This window comes from Sorex araneus, chromosome 10 (assembly GCF_027595985.1).
Source record: "Sorex araneus isolate mSorAra2 chromosome 10, mSorAra2.pri, whole genome shotgun sequence".
NCBI classification, from domain to species: domain Eukaryota; kingdom Metazoa; phylum Chordata; class Mammalia; order Eulipotyphla; family Soricidae; genus Sorex; species Sorex araneus.
The window spans coordinates 19,204,623-19,223,027 of NC_073311.1; the positions used below are offsets into that span (position 1 = coordinate 19,204,623).

An 18,405-nucleotide genomic window follows, 5' to 3' on the forward strand; every position below is an offset into this window, starting at 1 on the left:
CAAGACAAATGCCCTACTCCCTATACTATCACCTTGGCCCCTAAACTCTGATTTTTATGTCTTAATATCAAACTTTTAAGTATTTTTTTAATATCACAAATTACATTTTGTTGTGACAGGAGATAACTATTATTTTTCTTCATGAAAAGCTTTGTAGGTACTCCTATTACTTCTGTGTCAGTATTCTTTGGAAAGCAGTATAGTTTTGTTCAAAGGGATGGAGCATGTGCCTGCCATCGGGAGGTCCTGGTTTGATCTTGAGCACTACAGTTGCCTGCATGGTCCCTAAATACCACAGTGCTGACTCTGACTCTCTGAACTGACAGGTCCTGACCACTGGGCCAAGTATTGCTGGGAATGACCAAGGCTTTGACAAAATTATAAAAAGTAATATATTTGAAAGTGTAACTGGGGGGTCAGAGCGATAGTACAGCAGGCAGGGCGTTTGCCTAGCACTCCTCCAACCAGTTCAAATCCCCAGCATCCCATTTGGTCCCCTGAGCATTTCAAGGATGGATTCTGAGTGTAGAACCCGGAGTAACCTCTGAGCATTGCCGGATGTGACCCAAAAAGCAAAAAAAAAAAAAAAGTGTAAATATGTGTGCATGTTTTTGTATCAGAGAAATAAGGTCAATAACAAATTTTAGGTGTATTTATTTGGAAAAATTTTAATATGCAAGATAGATGATATATTATAAAGACATTTCATAAAAGCCTGTTAGATGATTTTCAAAACATGATTATAAAATACATTTTGAATGCTTTGCAGATTGCAGTAATTGTCAGCTGTTCCAAATGATGTTGATTAATACCTGGTTTCATTTCACAGTCTTGCCTATTACTGTTTTCTTTTTATTAGCTTGTTTATTAGCTGAAAAAATATACTTATTTTTGAGACTAAGATACAGAATTGTGATTATATCTTTATAACATTATATGATTACTTTGAAATAGCGTATTACTTTCCCGGCATCATTATCTATGGAAATTTCTGTGTGACAGCTTTAACCAGCTCATTCTGACCTTGTATTATACTTACACATAAAAACTGCTCTTTAAGGATTTATTAAGCATTAAAATTGTCTTACTGGACCATTTAGTGTAAGTTAAGCAATCACTTTGTTTTCATTACCTCACTATTTAAAAATTATAAAAAGCACTGACCTCTAAAATGACTTTAGTATTCCAGACATATTTTCTAACTTTGTTTCCTAAATTGGACAATAAATTTTATGACCAAGAAAGAAGTTAGATTCACATTTCAAATAATTTTAGACAGTTGCTGTAATGTGTTTTAAAGAAAATTAATAAATCGCCAACAAATGAAACTTTTCCAAGGTAATTTTATATAGCATAATTTTGAATTTTTTCTTTATGTGGATAGTTTAAAATAGCTATACAGATTTCTATGAAATCTCAATGCAAGTGAGGGGATTGAGGTACATGAGAGGTAGATTTTTAGAGAGAACCAGAAAAAAAAACTTATTTACTTCCCTGTTTCATTAATTCTGATTTTAAAATAGATTAACATATAGTTCACTTCACTTGTTACTTTTTAAAAAGATAAATTTCATGTGTTTCTTAGGGAGAACTGGAGTTCAGGGGTTACAAAATAGTAGAAACTTGAATGTAACTAATTTCAGTTCAATCCCTGGTGCTGTATGGTCCTCCTAGAATTGCATGGACCCAAGGACCATCTGGTGTGAACCCATAACCCATCCCACTAAAGTTATAGTATGAGAATTCTAGCTTTAGTCGTTGCGGGGTTGCCATTGGCTGGAAGGGCTGGAGCACATGTTTTGCATGTAGAAATTCTAGGTTTGATACCCCACCTCTGAATGGTCCCCTGAACACTGCTGGGCGTGGGAATTGCCAGGGATCAAACACAGGACATCATACATATACTTGTGCTCTGCTATTGAACTGCATATACCCTTGCCCCAGGACCACTGTATTTTATAGTTGACTATTTGGGAAGGATGATCATAGTAAAGTCTTAGAGAATTGGAGAAGATGAATGTAATAAACAGTATACATATGATTTATAAAAGTTACTTAGTAATGAAATCACAATCCAGCAAAACAATTATACTTTTCTATATGTTATAAAAGAACCTTATAAGATTTCAGAGTGATGTTTTTAATGGAAGTTAGGGAGAGACACCTATAAGAAGGAAACCTATTTCTTAACTTGTTTTCAAAATAATTTACAGTGAAAGTACACAAAAGAGTTTAGGAGCCCAGAGAGGTAGTATAGCGGGCCTGGAGGGTAGGGTGCTTGCCTTGCATGAGGCCAGCTTGGGTTCAGTCCTTGGTACCATATCCCCTGAGCACCACCAGGAGTGGTCCCTGAGCACAGATCCCGGAGTAAGCTTTCAGCATAGCCAGGTGTGGTCCAGAAACTAAAAATATCCTTTTATCTCCTGATCATTGATAAGTAAATATTCAGTGATAGTCTTAGGTTTACTTACAGCTTGTGTATCTTAGTATCATAGTAGGGGGAAATTGGGGGCAAACCAAAATACTAAATTTGAGTAAGAAGATGACTTTGTCAGTTGTGTCATAACGTAAATAGTCATTAAAATACTCCTTTTTTGCCAGGGCGAGAGTGCATGAGTGGGTGCATACCAGACCTTTGCATTCAGGATTATTCCTGGTGGGGCTGGGGGACCATCTGGGTTGCTAGGAAATGAATCCCTGTTGGTTGATACAAGCACCCTACCCTACTATCTCTCCAGCTTCCATTGTTTTTGTTAAGACTAGATGATGCACTGGTGGAGGTTTGGGTGTTTGGTCATTGTATGACTGAAACTCAAGTAGGAAAGCTTTGTAACTGTCGCATCGTGCTTCAGTTAAAAATAAATAAATAAATAAATAAAATTAACATTCTGAATTTTAAAAAAGTAATATGGAATTCATACCCAATTCAATCAGCTCAATCAATGGCTGAATAAATAGCAGTACTCCTACATCAAAAAAAAAAAAAGACTAAATGATGTAGGATCATGCTTAGAATATATTAGATGAAAAAATGGCAAAGTTTATTTACAAATTATTCCAATTTTAAAATGTACAAAGATAAAAGCTGGAAAAAATGAACTCATGTAATTTTAGCAGTTGTTATCTCTGGATGTTAGATTCATGAGTAACAAAGTTTTTTCTTTTATTTATTTAGATATTTATTGAGCATATTTTTATAATTATTGGCAATTCTAAATTTCACTGTTACAGCCAATATAACGTATTGTTTATTCTGTTGACACCACTTTTGAAATATTATAATGCACTGTTTGAAATTTTGTCTAAAATATTTTTCAATCCATTTTAAATATAGCTTCTTATATTACAAATATCCAAGAACTTGAACTGAAAATGTACCTAAGAATGAAAGAATTATAAAATGATTTTCACTATTCTTCCCTTTGCATTTTCATCTTAAGCATTTTCCCCTGTAGTTTACTCTTAAGGAGTCTTTAAGTTTACATTTCTCTCCTAAATTCTTTGATTTTCTCTAAACTTTTTACTCTCTAAAAGTATCCAATTTTCGGTTGTATAAACTCTAAGGGTATTGTTAAAAATACTCATGTGTATCTTCTGTGTGTATTGTGTGTGTGTTTGAAGTCATTAAAGATATTATCTTAAGTTCTTAATTCTTGTAGATTAGGTCAGTATTTCTCTTCTATTAGGGAATTCATGGTTCTACTTCCCGTGTTCTTCACTCAGCTAGAGTAACAATCTTGACTATTTTCCTATGCTCTATTCTGTTTATTGATCTATTTGCTTGTGTCAATACTGGGCCAAAGAGATAGTATACATGTAAGGCATTTGCCTTGAAAAAGCCTATAAATATATCTGAAGATGCATATAAAAGTATAAAAGTGCTTTATCCTATCATTTTGTTAATTATTTAAGAATAATGTTTTTAATTTTTATGTATTTACTTAAAAAGTCTAATATACAAGTTTCTGAAGAAGTCACATTTTTGCTATTTTATATTCAGGAGCATAATAGAAGAATCATCTATTATGGTATCATAGGTAAGCCAGGTATATAATAGATGTAGTCTATTTTGGTATAATAATCCAATTTGTGTTTTTTTAAATTTTTTAAAATTCGGTCAGAATTCTAGTGGTAAAATTTTATAGGTTATAATTTTACCAATAATGGCAGTTTATTTCTTTAGATTCCTTAACTTTCAGCACATCTCAATTTTTTATTTATTCATCTTCCATTCCTTGCCAATAGTGTTGCACTTTTCTACAATTTTGGAAAATCTTGGAAATCAGATCCAGGAATTATTAAAGCTACAGAAGAACAAAAGAAAAAGGTAACATACTTTCTAAGTAGTCATATGTGTTTAATTGTCAAATTGTACTCTACTTAATTGTGCCATTGCCTCAGTTCTTTTTGCTGCGGTAGTTATAGCAGTCAATAAAGTGTAAAGAAAGAAAAAAATATATATATATAAAACATATTTATATATATATACATATATATACAATTATTATTACATTTTCAGAAATAGTGTTGCAGTATTGTTTGCATATGGTCTTGATATACAGTGATGCTGTACACCAATGCCAACATCTAAGTGGCTGTGACCCTCAATTCTGTCCCTAGTTGCCTCTGGTCTGACTTTTCTGCCGCTGGCCCCCTGTGATTGACAGTTATGGGTTTGATGCATGCTGTTATCCCGTAGCCCTGCCCCTGTGTTCCAGATTCTCTACCTGTGTTCCCATATTGCTTCTAGTCATCCCACTCATTCTCCTCACCACCCCAACAACCAGACCTGCATTTCTTGGTCTGTATTCCAGTATCCAACGTTTATTACCAATTGATATTGTCTGTGCCCTCAGTTTGTTTCTCTGTATGCTACAGATGAGTGAGATCATCCTTTATTTGCCCATAGGGAGAAGCAGCCTTTTGGAATACAAGGAAGTTTCAAGCCAAGCTGAAATTACCTATAGCTCTAGTACAGATTTGTAGCTCTAGAACCCAGGTTGCTCCTGTGTTGCTTGTCCTTTGACTTCCAAGACAATATAGTTTTATGTTTCTCTTCTTTGTGAAGCTGCTATCACTGCTTTTAGGGAAAAATGTGGTGTTTTAGACATCTTCATAAAGTCTCAGGAAATATTGGTTGATAGATTAGATATACTATTCCAATAACAAATACTTGTATATTTGATTCAGGGCACCCCTTGTCTTTAAACCAGGCACATGGGAATATAAATTCATAACTTAAAGATGTCATGTGAGTAGGGAATTAGACTAGAGGCAGTTATATTATTTTTGAAACTATATAGTCTTTGACAATATAACAAATCTTAGACATTCCTGTTCACCGTACACTAAACCACTGCTGGATTCTTACAGTCTAAGCTTTTTCTAAATTAGGGTCTTAGAATACAGTATAACGTGCGTAATTTAATAATATAAATAATCATAACAATTTCTATTAATGAAATTAAATAAATTTTATTTAGAAACCTGGGGGATATTGTTCTCATTATTTAAAAATTTTGGTAATGTAAATTAAATGCAGTACGATTCATGTCAACAGAAAATTGGTCTTTGATTCTTGATACATTTGTATAGGGGTTGCTTTCCTGATGTTATTTGGCCTTTAGAGTTTACTGCTAATTGGTTTTCTAGGTTTTCTTCATAATAATGCAGTTTTGAAAACTCAGTAGTTTTTTATTGAAATCATTTTTGTTTTTATGTTGTAATCAGAATATAGATTAAATTTCAATTGCAGAGGAATATTCCTATAACTCAGTTTAGGGCCATGTTACATCTTAAGAAAGAAACTTCCCTTAATTATACTGTAATGAACTGAATTTACACTGCTAATGAAATAGAAGTAAATGAAACAAAATTTATATTGCAGTGAAAACATTAAAAATGTTTAATGCTAAAGATGAATATCATGCTTATTGGTTCATACTGGTAGTGTAAGTAGTTGAACATTATTTGCTAAATACAACATTTTTAATTACTTTTTTTTTTTTCCAATTCACAGACAATAGTTGAACTTGCCGAAACAGGAAGCCTGGACCTCAGTATATTCTGCAGTACCTGTTTGGTAGCGATTTTTTATTATTCTTCTGTATCTTCTCTTTCTCTGTCAGTGGCATGATATTGAGGGTGTGCAGGAGAACAGTTTATTTCACTGTCTCACATTCTCCTACCCTGGTCCAGAAATACCCTTTAGATTGTGTGCAGAAGAAAGGATGGTATAGTGTCTCCTTCTGAAGACACTTCCCTGCTGGGAGACCTTCATATACTTTTGAATCAGCAGTGCAATTCATTCATAGTCATTCTTACACTCTTTTTCTTTTTGAATTATGAGCCACACCTGTCAGTGTTCAGGGGCTACTCCTGCTCTGCACTCAGGAATCACTCCTGGCAGTTCTCAGGAGACCATGTGGGTTGCCGGGGATCAAACCCAGGGTGGCCATGTGCTAGGCAAGTGCCTTACCCACTCCACTGTCTTTTCAGCCCCTTTACTCACTTTTTCCTCTCTTAAAACATAATCCCACAAGAATATATAATATATATCCAGTTTGGAATTTGCCTATTAAAGATCTCTATCGCGTTCTGATGGTCACTAAGGTGACTTGGAATATTATAGAGCTAAACATTTCTCAACACTTAACAATAGTAAAGTGTCATAGGCATGAATTGTCAAGAGCCTAGTGATGAACTTTATGGGTAGTCCTGTATTTGTGCAACATAGGGGCCACCTGCTGTCTCCTAAGCAGGGTGCACTTAGGGTCAGGCATTCCCACAGGGGTTCGCAGCCTCAGGTGGCACTTACAGGGAAACATCTGTTTTTGCTGGCATTGTTAACTTTGGGAAGACTTATATTTTACTAATGATTTTGAATTTTGATAGTACATTTGATTAAGTTCTAGTCTGACCTTTATAAAAATAATTTTATTAAGGAGCAAGCGATAACATAATAATTGATCCAATACATTTCATTTTGTAGACTGGGGAATGTTGTTTTCATTATTTAAAGATTTGAGTGATGTAAATTAAATGCAGTACCATTCATATCAACAGAAAATTTATCTTTTATAAATTTCTACCCTATCCTTCAGAGTCTATGTTCTGTAGTCATCTTACTCTTTTATCTGTTTTTGCATTTGAAATTTCATTTAAGAAGATTATCCTGATTTTCATTTGGTTTTAGAGGAAATATTGTTTAGCTTTCTTTCTCTCAGTTACAGTGCCGCTCATAATCTTTTAACAATGCCTGTTAACAGATACGGAAACCTGTGAGGTCCAAACATTGTGGTGTGTGCAACCGCTGTATAGCAAAATTTGATCACCATTGCCCATGGGTGGGTAACTGCGTAGGTAAGTTTTTTTTTACTGATTTGTCAACATATTGTTCTCTAGGTAAATAACAAAGTACACTATTAAAATTTGGGAGAGAATTAGACCTAAAACAATAGTACCCCAGGTAGGGCAGCTTCCCTTGCACGCTGCTGACCTGGGTTCAACACTACCCCCCCCCCCCCCCCCGCCAAACACACACACCAGGCATCCCATATGGTTCCATGAGCCCTCCAGTGGTAATTCCTGAATGCAGAACAGTTGTAACTCCTGAGTACCATAGGATGTGCCCACCTCCACCCCCAAATAACTTTAAGAGAATTTATTCCTGAACTTGACTAAAGCAAAGTCTGCTTTCTCTCTCCCATCCCAAAACCCTCTTATCTCTTGGTGGACAAGCCAGCAGCTCAGTTGAGGGTCAAGCAGTTAATAAAATGAATCAATGTTTAGAAAAGATTGATACATCTCCATCTATTCTTTGGGGGACCTCTTTATCCCAAATTTCTTCATTGAATTGTAGTAAATCAAGATGAAATTGCTATTTTTTTAAATTTAATTTGATTTTTATAAAGTTGCTTATGATTTATTACATTCAGTATTCCAACAACAATTTTACTACCATTATGCCAAAAACAGTAACAAGTCTCACAATGGAGATGTTACTGGTGTCCGCTCAAGCAAATTGATGAACAGGGATGACAGTGCTGTAGTGCTACACCTTCCCACCACCATTATTTCCAATTTTCCCAGCCACCACCCAAGCCAGCCCCAAGAGCAGGCCCTAAATAATTTATTTTATATTGCTTCTTATGACTAATTTGCTAAAGATAATCAAAAAAGATTTCCTTAGAAGAAAGTTTGTGGTGATTGTTGTATCTCACCCTGGAGTCATTAAGCCCTTGTTTAATGACTAACATGTTGTGGTTAAGTCTTGTGTGTTAATATCTTCTTAATGAGTTGTATGTGAAGTTGCCTTTTACTTTACATCCCATCCAATGTGGTGTGCTACTCCTGATATACAATGATGTAGAGTATGAGATGTTGCTCTAGGAATTCTAAAATTTTGAAGCAGCTGAAGTTAAATTTTTAACTGGATGGTGACTTTGGGCTCCGGAAGCATCTCTGCAGCTTGCTGATCTCTTGAGATTTTTTAATGAGTTTCTGGATGGTGACTGGTTAATGAGCTTTATGGCACCAGAGAAGTTAATGTGTGTGACTTCCAGGCTCCCAGAAGAACAGGGGATGGTGAGGAGGTAGCCATCCCCAACTCTGTGAGAACCTGGGGATTTTGGCCACAAAACCCATATACCTAAGTTTTTCAACAGATTCATTCCTGGATGAGGCTCATCCCAAGCCTGTGGAGTTTGGTCTTGAGCATGGTGGTAATTGCAGTGTGGAGTTCTTTGGCTACCGGGGTTCTGTTTGGGCAGTGGTGGGCTCACCAACCACACTCTGGGGTGCCCCAGATTTGAGACTCAGCCTGGCACGGGGTCTGGAGGCATCTCTTGCTGTTTATTTTTTATTGTGGGAGTGGGGGCTGTTAGGTTATGCTCGGTGGTGCTCAGGGGTTACTCGTGGCTCTGCACTTAGGGATCACTCCTGCTGGGCTCTGGGAACCATATGGGGTGCCAGGGGTTGAACTTGCCTCAGCCACATGTAAGGCAAGTGCCCTACCTGCTATACTATCTCCATGGTCCCAAGGAACTAGTGCTTTAACTAAAGGCAATAAAAACATTTGCAACGGATTTGGAGCGATAGTACAGTGGGTAGAGCACTTGCCTTGCATGCGCTGACCCAGGTTCAATTTCAGCACCACATAGAATCTCCTAAGCCTGGCCAGGAGTGATCTCTGAGCATCACCGAGAGTATCCTTACTCCAGTCTGCATCCCTCAAAAAGAAACATCAGTTTGCAAGAATGTTACCTACAGAGTGAGAGAGGGATAACAGATAAGAACTTGGCATGACTCCATATTTTAATGGACTTTAAGGTGTAGTTTAATCAGTGTAGTTTAAGGAGTTGAACTAAATGGTCTGATAGTGGTTTCTGGTGTTTTATGAGATGACAGCAGGAAAATAGAGTGTGTGGCCTTGGGGAAGAAGCTTTTGGAAAGCTGCTTTACAAAGTTATAGAGCTAAAGATAAAATTAGGGTTATTTTTAAACTTCACAAAGCCAAACAGGAGAATTAAAACTAAGAATTGTGATTTATTGGGTTCAGTGGACCTCTTACGCCTTCAGGAAGTTTATATTTGCAATTATCACATCTTTTGTGTAATTGTAAAGAGTCATATTTTAAGACTTTCATTAAAACTTTCTTTTCTTGGACTGGCGTGTTACCTCAAAGGGATGGAAGTGCATGTCTTGCATTCTTACTGGATGCCCTTCCTTCACCCCTTAGACTGCTGGGTTGGCCCAGCACCTCAACAATGAAAAAAAAATTTTTTTCATAAAATGAAACATTTTTTAAAGAAAATTTTGTGAAATAGTTAATGTATATAATTATTGTTCACATTGTATCAGGCAGATTCAGACTATTCTGACTTTCTCTCCCACCCCATTTTTACAGGTTTGTTTCCATTTTTTTTTTTCCCCTTAGCTAAAAAATATTACTTCTATGTTGTTCTTTAGGTGCAGGCAACCATAGATACTTTATGGGCTACCTATTCTTCTTGCTTTTTATGATATGCTGGATGATTTATGGTTGTATTTCCTGTGAGTACAATTATATGCTTTTTAACTTGTTTAAAAACACAATTATGTGGATACTCATACTTTCCATATTAACAGAAATTACAATGACAGTTGTCTTTCGATTTAAAAATTATGTTTTGCGGTACCTCACACAAGGGAGTACATAAAAATGATATAGAACTATCAAATATAAGACTGTAAATATGTTAAAATTGTAGTATAATCAACTACAATTGATTATAGAATTCTAAATTAACTACATGTATCCTCCAAAAATTGTATTATCTCAGTTGACTTTGGATAGTATAATTATTGCATATTAATGGTAAAGGGTATTAGAAGTTGCTCCTTTGAGAATGAGTTTTCATACATTTAATAATCTCAGTTTAGCATTTTAGAATTTTAAAATTGTGTCTAAGAACTTAATTTGGAAAAAATTTGAATGAAAATATTAGTGGCCATGTTTAAGGTTTGGTAGTAGCACTTAGCATGAAGTTGTATTAAATCCTGTGTTAAAAATTAAGTCTTAGATAATTGATTTCCTAGTTCTACACCCACGGATATTAAGAGTAGCCTGTCATTATTCTGATGAAAAAGAAAACTCCCTTCTCAAATAGAATTCAGTAGAAAGATTTGGTCAAGGAGTAAGAGTAATAGTTCTTTATGGCAGCTACTCCCAAAGAGTGGATTTGTGTTTATTTGAAAAACCTCACCCTAAATAAATAAAAATAAATAAAATAAAGTGAAAAAAGAAAAAACTCGCCCTATCAAGCTGATGTTGTGTGGCATGCTCTCCTTCCACCTAAAACTCATATCTATTAAGGTTAAGCGTTTGGTTAGCAAGTATCTGTTTGTTATACTAATTTTAAACCTATACTGTTAGAGTAGTTTTTTAAAAAGTTTGATTCTTATTTTTGAATATAGATTTGTTAATATATAATGGAATTATTTAATAGTATGGGGCTGGAATGATAGCACAGCGGGTAAGGCATTTGCCTTGTACGTGGCCGACCTGGGTTCGATTCCTCCACCCCTCTCAGAGAGCCCAACAAGCTACTGAGAGTTTCTCGCCCACATGGCAGAGCCTGGCATGCTCCCCATGGCGTGTTTGATATGCCAAAAACAGTAACAAGTCTCACAATGGAGACGTTACTGGTGCCTGCTCGAACAAATCGATGAGCAACGGGATGACCATGATACAGTGACTTAATAGTATAAAAAACTTCTTATTGTTAGGTTGTTCTTAAGTGGTGCTTAATCAGATGCCTCCAGAAGGCTATTTTCTGATGACTAAATACATTTGAGTGCTTCTGTTCTGATTTTAGACTGGGGCCTCCACTGTGAGACCACTTACACTAAGGATGGATTTTGGACATATATTACACAAATTGCCACTTGCTCACCATGGATGTTCTGGATGTTTCTGAACAGTGTTTTTCATTTCATGTGGGTGGCTGTATTACTCATGTGTCAGATGTACCAGGTATGTATAAGGCTGTTCTGAGCTCTCGAGGGTGCTGGCAGTGTCAATAGTACTGCCTATTTTTAACCACCCTTCACTTTTGAAAAATCCATTTTCGATTTTTCTCCTAGTACCTCCTTTCCATTTCTTCTCTTCTTTCTCATGTTTTGAGCCTTCGTAATGTTATTAGCAATTTTCAATTCAGATTACAGGTCAAATTGGATTTGTGAGCATAGTTAGATGATGCCACTAATTTTGCTTTGACAGTAATCTGTTATTATCCAGAAATAAAATTTAAGAATCTTTGAAATTAAGAATTAAAAACAAACAAACCAACAAACCTCATTTTTAGAGTTCAGAGAGCTCCACGGGTTGAAGTGCATGCCAAGATGCGCGGGGCTCTGCATTCTGTCCCCAGTAGCTCATGGCTTGCCCGACTGAAGAGGCCAGTAGAGAAAAGCGTCATTCTTAACGGGGCTAAGGAGAGTGGTCTTGTCTGTAGCTTCCCGCACATCTGTGCCTAGGAAATCTTGAATTTTAACTGTTTAGGAGAGCCCTGCAAGCTACGGAGAGTATCTTGCCCGGACGGCAGAGCCTGGCAATCTAACTGTGACATACTCGATATGCCAAAAACAGTAACAAATCTCACAATGGAGACGTTACTGGTGCCCACTCGAGCAAATCGATGAGCAACAGGATGACAGTGCTACAGTGATCCTGTAAACACCTGGTTGCTTTTCAAGGCCAAAATGTTACCATCGAAGCTCCTTTCATCTTCTGATGGGAAACCAAAAGCAGAGCTCATTTTTCTCTCTCCGGGTTCTCTTGAGGATTCTTATTTTACACTAAATATTAAGAGTCACAGTTAATGATTTTCTTTTTCTTCTTAGATATCATGTTTAGGTATTACTACAAATGAAAGAATGAATGCCAGAAGATATAAGCACTTTAAAGTCACAACAACATCTATTGAAAGTCCATTCAAGTATGTATATAAGTTCATTATTATTGAGTACTTAGTACACCAAAAAGAAATATTTTCTTAAGACATAGCATTGGAATATTAAGAATATTTCTTTTAGGTAAAATTAGCTTATAAATCCTACCGAATCCTAAGATTTCGCCAGAGATAGTAAGGTTAGTTCACTTTAGAATTCATCATATAGATATACATGTAATGTAAAAATTTGTGTGGTTTCAGATATGTAAACAGTGTTACCCAATTTGAAATGCTTACCAAAATTTTAGGTTTTTTGCAAGCTGTTGTCTACTACCTTTAAGCATTTTTAGTGCTATTACATGCCTCTTGAAACTTATTTTTAAAAATTAATTATTCATACCATCAGATTCATGCTATTTGTAATTATGTTGTCTCTGACTTTCTTAATTTTTGAATAGAATTTGTTGTCTTTCTAAAGAGGCACTGATCAATTTTTTAATCAAAAATTATGTGTGACATAGAAATTACAGAAATATGTATATAACTATAGTTGTATAACTCATTAAATTAACAAAAGACAAAAGAAAAATCAGTGTTGGCAGAACTGTAAAGAAACATGAATCCATATGTAAATTTAGTAGTTAGAAGGAAATTTTTTTAAACAAGAAACTTGGATATTTAAGTTGGTGGAGGGGGTATTATCACCAGAATTCAACATAATATAGTTAATAATTCATAAAACAAAGCATTGTACTAATAGACTATTTCTTTTGGGGGGGCTTGTTTTCAGCCATGGATGTGTAAGGAATGTTATAGACTTCTTTGAATTTCGATGCTGTGGCCTCTTTCGTCCTGTTATCGTGGACTGGACCAGGCAGTATACAATAGAATATGACCAAATATCAGGATCCGGGTACCAGCTCGTGTAGCAACATCTTTATCCTCTGACGCATATTGCTGAGTGGTGCCTGAAAAATTGTGTCTGTCCACATCTCTCTCTTACTCGAATCCACATCCTTTGAACAATAGCATGCTATACGTAGGGCTAACAGTGAATTTCACACTTTTTTCCCCCAGCACTTTTATTAATAAAAGTAAACACGGACAGAACACACTGCCACTGCTGAGAAGAACACAGATCTTTAAAAAGAATTTTAATGGTTCTCTTTGTGGAGATTCATAATACTCAACTCTTTGGTTTTATTCTCATAACATTTTTCATGGAAAGAGAGTGAACTTATTCTCTCAACAGACATGGCATGCTCATCAGAAACGTTCAGTTCTAGCTAAAACAACGTTTTATAATGCAGTCTATGGATAGCATTGCATTTAATTTCAAGAAAGTTGTTTTAAATTGACTCAGACTAGTATTATGTACGTTTCAGAATGTACATGTAAATACTGTGATGAAAATCATGTGGTTTTATTAGGGATCTATCGTCATGTGTCTTTAAAGGCACAAGAAAATAATGCTCACCAAAAAAATGTGCTAACAATAATTTATTGCTATCAGCTCTTGCAATGCTGGTACATTTCTAGTTCAGTGAAATAATTTGTGACCTTGCTCTGAGGTTCTATGGTCTGATAAAGCACTTGCATGAGTATAGTAAGTTATGTTATTTTGTTCAAACTGAAAAGCCCTACTAAGTGCATGATACACCTCATAGAATGTATACTAGCACATACTATCCAGTAAAGCATAAATTAGAATTTAATTTGATGTGCAAACAGTTCAATTTTTAAGAGTTGTATTTTTAAGGAAAGGCAAAAATAAGTTAATGCAAAATTTTATCAGAGATGAGTGGATATACCTTTTAAATTCGGAACTACAAAATATAGGCAAAATAATGGAGTTTAGCTAAAAGTGGAGCATGATCTCTGTACATAGCAATGTGAATAAAAAGAAAAGCCAGTGATCAATTCTGGTCTTTTAAAAATGACCTTTGAGAAAGAATCCCCAAGATTATCTCAGCTTTTCTCTCTATTGAATGTTTTGAAATTCATTAATACTCTCGGAGATAATTTCAGAACGATTTTCTTGTTACATGTGATGCACTGATCAATTTTTGTTGCAGCATTTTTATACTCTCATGGAGAACTATGAGTTCCTGCTTCTATACATATTGTTTACAAAGCGAAGCTTGGTTAAGTCCTCTTAAGAGCTGTAGCAACTGTGGTTCGAGCAGCCTGTGGGAACCTGTGAGAGGGAGCGGGCTGGGGGAGGGTGGGTAAGGATGGTCAGACCAGGACAGATCTTTGACCAGTGTAAAGATTGTGTATCTGTATATAAATAATTTATCGAATAGTTTCTTTGTGTCTGTGTTAGTATATTTAAAGCTGCTCATTTCATTTGATACAACCAAAAAGAAAAGGGAGAAAACTAACAAGCTTCTAGTAATATTCAATATTGCTGTTAATAGGCATTATACCCTGCAAGTTCACTGCATGTCCGATGCTTGGTAAAATTAGTATTCCCTGTACAATCCAGATTACAGATATTAAGCAAACTAGTGGTATACCCGCCCCTTGCCTTAGTGAGAGGAGCAGTGAAAGTGTATATAGTTGATGTTCAGTATTTCCAAGTATCATTTTTATATAGTTTCTTGACCATAAGTCACACACATTTAAAGAAAATTTTAAAAAGATTACCCTTAGTGTATGTGAGTGTTTTAATATTAGAAAATTGGCATATGTACTTTATTTTTGAAAAGGGAAGCAGTGGGTGTGGGGTGGCAATAGCATTGTGCCATTTTTGTCATAGAATGTAAAAAATTGGTTAACTTTACAAATGTCTGCTAGTTTTGACTACTAATTGGGGGAAATTTTAGATAATTTTTAAATTAAAAGTTATTTATAAAAGGCTAGAATTTGTTTTAATTTTTTTGTATTTTGAGCCACTTCACATGAAGACTCAGTTGCAATTTTTATCAAATACATTTTTATTAACAGTTGAATACCGTGGTGGTTTTCTCAGAGTTAAGAGTGTTGTTACCATTTTCTTCGTAGGTACAATATTCTTTTCAGAGTGAAAGAGATGTCTTTCAGTTAAGTGGGGGGGTGGGAACTATAGCTGTATAATTACATGGAGGAAGATATTAGCAATGTGAATGCTTTACACTAACCATCTCATAACTACCACTGAAGTCTATAACTCAGAACTGGTCAGATGGTCAGGAGCCAACTATGCAGCGGTGAACAGACTATTTAATTATCCTGTAGGTTTTGTGTGTGAGAACCAGGTTAACCCAGTTCTAAACTTGTGTATGAAGGTGACTCTTTGGGGAGTACTTCATTTCAGTTGTTTAATTGGTTATTTTTAGGGATTAGAAACCTTTTTCTCAGCTCTGAACATGAATTACTTCTTGGGAGGTTTTTTCCCCTTCATATTTTGGTTGTTTCCAGGAATTTGAAATATTAATGATATAAAAGTAGCATTATTATTCTTAAGCTGTGGATATTTTTATTTTATATTTTATTTATAACTGTGCCAAGTATTATTTTGCTACTTACCGTGTTACTCTGTGGAAAGAAAAACCTGTAAAGTGTTTAATAAATTAGCTCTCCTTACATAAATTAAATCTGTTAAAATTTTTAAAAATATTAATCAGAATAAATATTGACTCTTAAGTGTGTGCTTGTGATTTCGTTCAGTTAACTTCAAAAAATTGATGAAACACTACTTAGTGGTACCTATGATATGAGATTCTTATATATTTATATCAGGTAAACTAGGAATCAAGTGACATAGAATGTAGAAATGGGCAAAAGTAAGATGGTAGTATTCTAAACAAAATCTTCAATTCTGTATGTGTGTAATTTTTTAATAAAGAGAATAAATTTTTATTTAAAAATATCGGTTTCCATTGAGTTATTAGGATCCTTAGGTACTATATGACTATCCAAGTAATTTGTCTAGGCGCTAGTGAAATATTGCAAAAAATAAAAACCTGCCAATTGAAAAACTATGCATGACAGAACTTCATTGTTGAGGAATTAAAAAAGCAAAAATTATGAAAATGTTTCCTATTGTTCAAATGGTTTATGTTTTAAGAACTCTGATATTAAATAGAAGTACTTTCAGATTGGACTAATGTTCAATTCATAATTATTTTATGACATTGGAAGTAGTACCTCCGGAATTTCATAGTCCTCAAGGGACATTTTGAAGCAAGCATACAAAAAACAAATCCAAGCACAGAGTTTGCATTTCAGTCACATGCTTAGGTCGTAATCTGCTGGCCAATATCTGATACTGATAGTTGGTTCAAAGAATTCGTAGAAAGAATTAGAAACAAGTAGCACATACAGAGCCAAGGGATCTTAATGTGTCAAATTAACCTTCAGTTTCATAAAGTGCTCGTTCTAAATTTTCTGCTAAATATCTTTGTGACTTTAAAAGTAATAAAACACATATAATTCCAAATGAATGCTGAAAATATCCCTTCATTAGGACAACAAAAATCACAAGCTGAAGGAAACAAAATATATCAGGGTTGGGAATGTTTTACTCAGTTAAAGTTGACTTGATTGGATTAGTTATCAGACTTTTTTGGCTTGACAGCACTCTTAATAGCAGTGTTCTCCTACTTCTGTTTTGATCTGTAGGTTAGTCTTCATCAACTGTGGAGATTTTCCATCATTTCTTCAAATTTTTGTTCTCCTCTCTGGGAAATTCCAATTGTATACACACAAGGCCACTTGACACTGTCCTTACCACTCACTGATCCTCAATTCATGTTTCTGATTTGTTGTTATTCACTTTGGGTGGTTTTTCTCCTTAGTACCATGTCTGTTACTCATGCTATTCAATGAATAACATCTTTCACCTTATGCACCTGCAAATGAACTTAAGTATTTGACCTAGAAAATCCTCTCAATCATCCCATCTCTCAAAAAACCTGGAGTAAAGTCATAACTTTTACTATATTTCACCTTTTTCACATCTGTGTCAGTTTTAGTTTGGTTTTAAATGACTTAATCCATATTTTTCTGTAGCTTTTATGCCTCATATATTTTTATAGGATGCCTGACCCTGTGGGTTGAATTGAACGCTGGGTATTTTTTGTGTTCCTACAAAAATACAAATTTCTTTGACTAGTGTACTTTTTCCTTTTAAGTTTCTGCTGAATTTTTGGTTCTGCCTTTCACAATCTGATGTGGTAAATTAGACTTTGGAAAATGATGTGCTTACTGGTCAGTCTAGTTCTGTTTTCTGGTACATATTACAGACCAATATCTCCCATACCCTTTAAAGTGAAAGCTCAATATAAGCTTTCTTAAACACCAAGTTTTCTTATGGATTGAGTCTTTGGTAAAGAACTACAAATTTCCCAGGGAAGTACAGCATTCCTTAGTCTAATACTGATTTTCTGCCTGAGCCAGCTGAATCTGGCATGTAGGCAGGACTGAAATATGCGTGGATCAGAGAAATAGTACAGGTTTGTTTTTTTGTGCAGCTAAGCCTGGTATGTTCCCTGAGCACAGCTGGGTATGACCCCAGTACTTCCACCCCGACCCCCAACACTGAAATCTATGAAAAAGTTATCTATTTTACAAGATTTACTAAATTACCACCTATCAAATTAGAGAGTTCAGATTCTAGCTATCTGTAGGCAGCTACCAGTAATAATAGTAATAGTTATTAGGTAAAGAGAAATTTTGAAAAAAATGTTTTTAAGTAATATATTCATCCAAATGGGAGAACCTGGCAAGTTCCCTGTGGCATATTCATATGGCAAAACCAATAACAATGATGGGTCTCATTCTCCTGACCCTGAAAGAGCCTCGAATGCGGCACCGTTGGGAAGGATGAGTAAAGAGAAGCTTCTAAAATCTTAGGGCTAGGACCAATGGAGATGTTACTGAGAGACGGCTCCAGAAAATTGATGATGAGAAAAATGATGATGTTACCCATCCAAAGGTCAGTGTACCTTTCTGGCACAAAGATATTTCTATGGTTACCCCAGATTCT

At 35.3% G+C, this 18,405-nt stretch overlaps 1 protein-coding gene across 1 annotated transcript in view; it reads left to right on the top strand.

Moving 5' to 3' along the window:
- ZDHHC17 (zinc finger DHHC-type palmitoyltransferase 17) overlaps nucleotides 1–16,066 on the top strand; it is a 98,449-nt gene extending 82,383 nt beyond the window's left edge. The window contains exons 11-17 of the mRNA XM_004602688.3: nucleotides 4,203–4,327; nucleotides 6,020–6,082; nucleotides 7,269–7,362; nucleotides 9,970–10,053; nucleotides 11,358–11,515; nucleotides 12,385–12,479; nucleotides 13,225–16,066. Coding sequence (XP_004602745.1) covers nucleotides 4,203–4,327; nucleotides 6,020–6,082; nucleotides 7,269–7,362; nucleotides 9,970–10,053; nucleotides 11,358–11,515; nucleotides 12,385–12,479; nucleotides 13,225–13,363 — 758 coding nt within the window. The 3' untranslated portion in view covers nucleotides 13,364–16,066. The remainder of the gene's footprint in view (nucleotides 1–4,202; nucleotides 4,328–6,019; nucleotides 6,083–7,268; nucleotides 7,363–9,969; nucleotides 10,054–11,357; nucleotides 11,516–12,384; nucleotides 12,480–13,224) is intronic.
- Nucleotides 16,067–18,405: the final 2,339 nt, after the last annotated feature.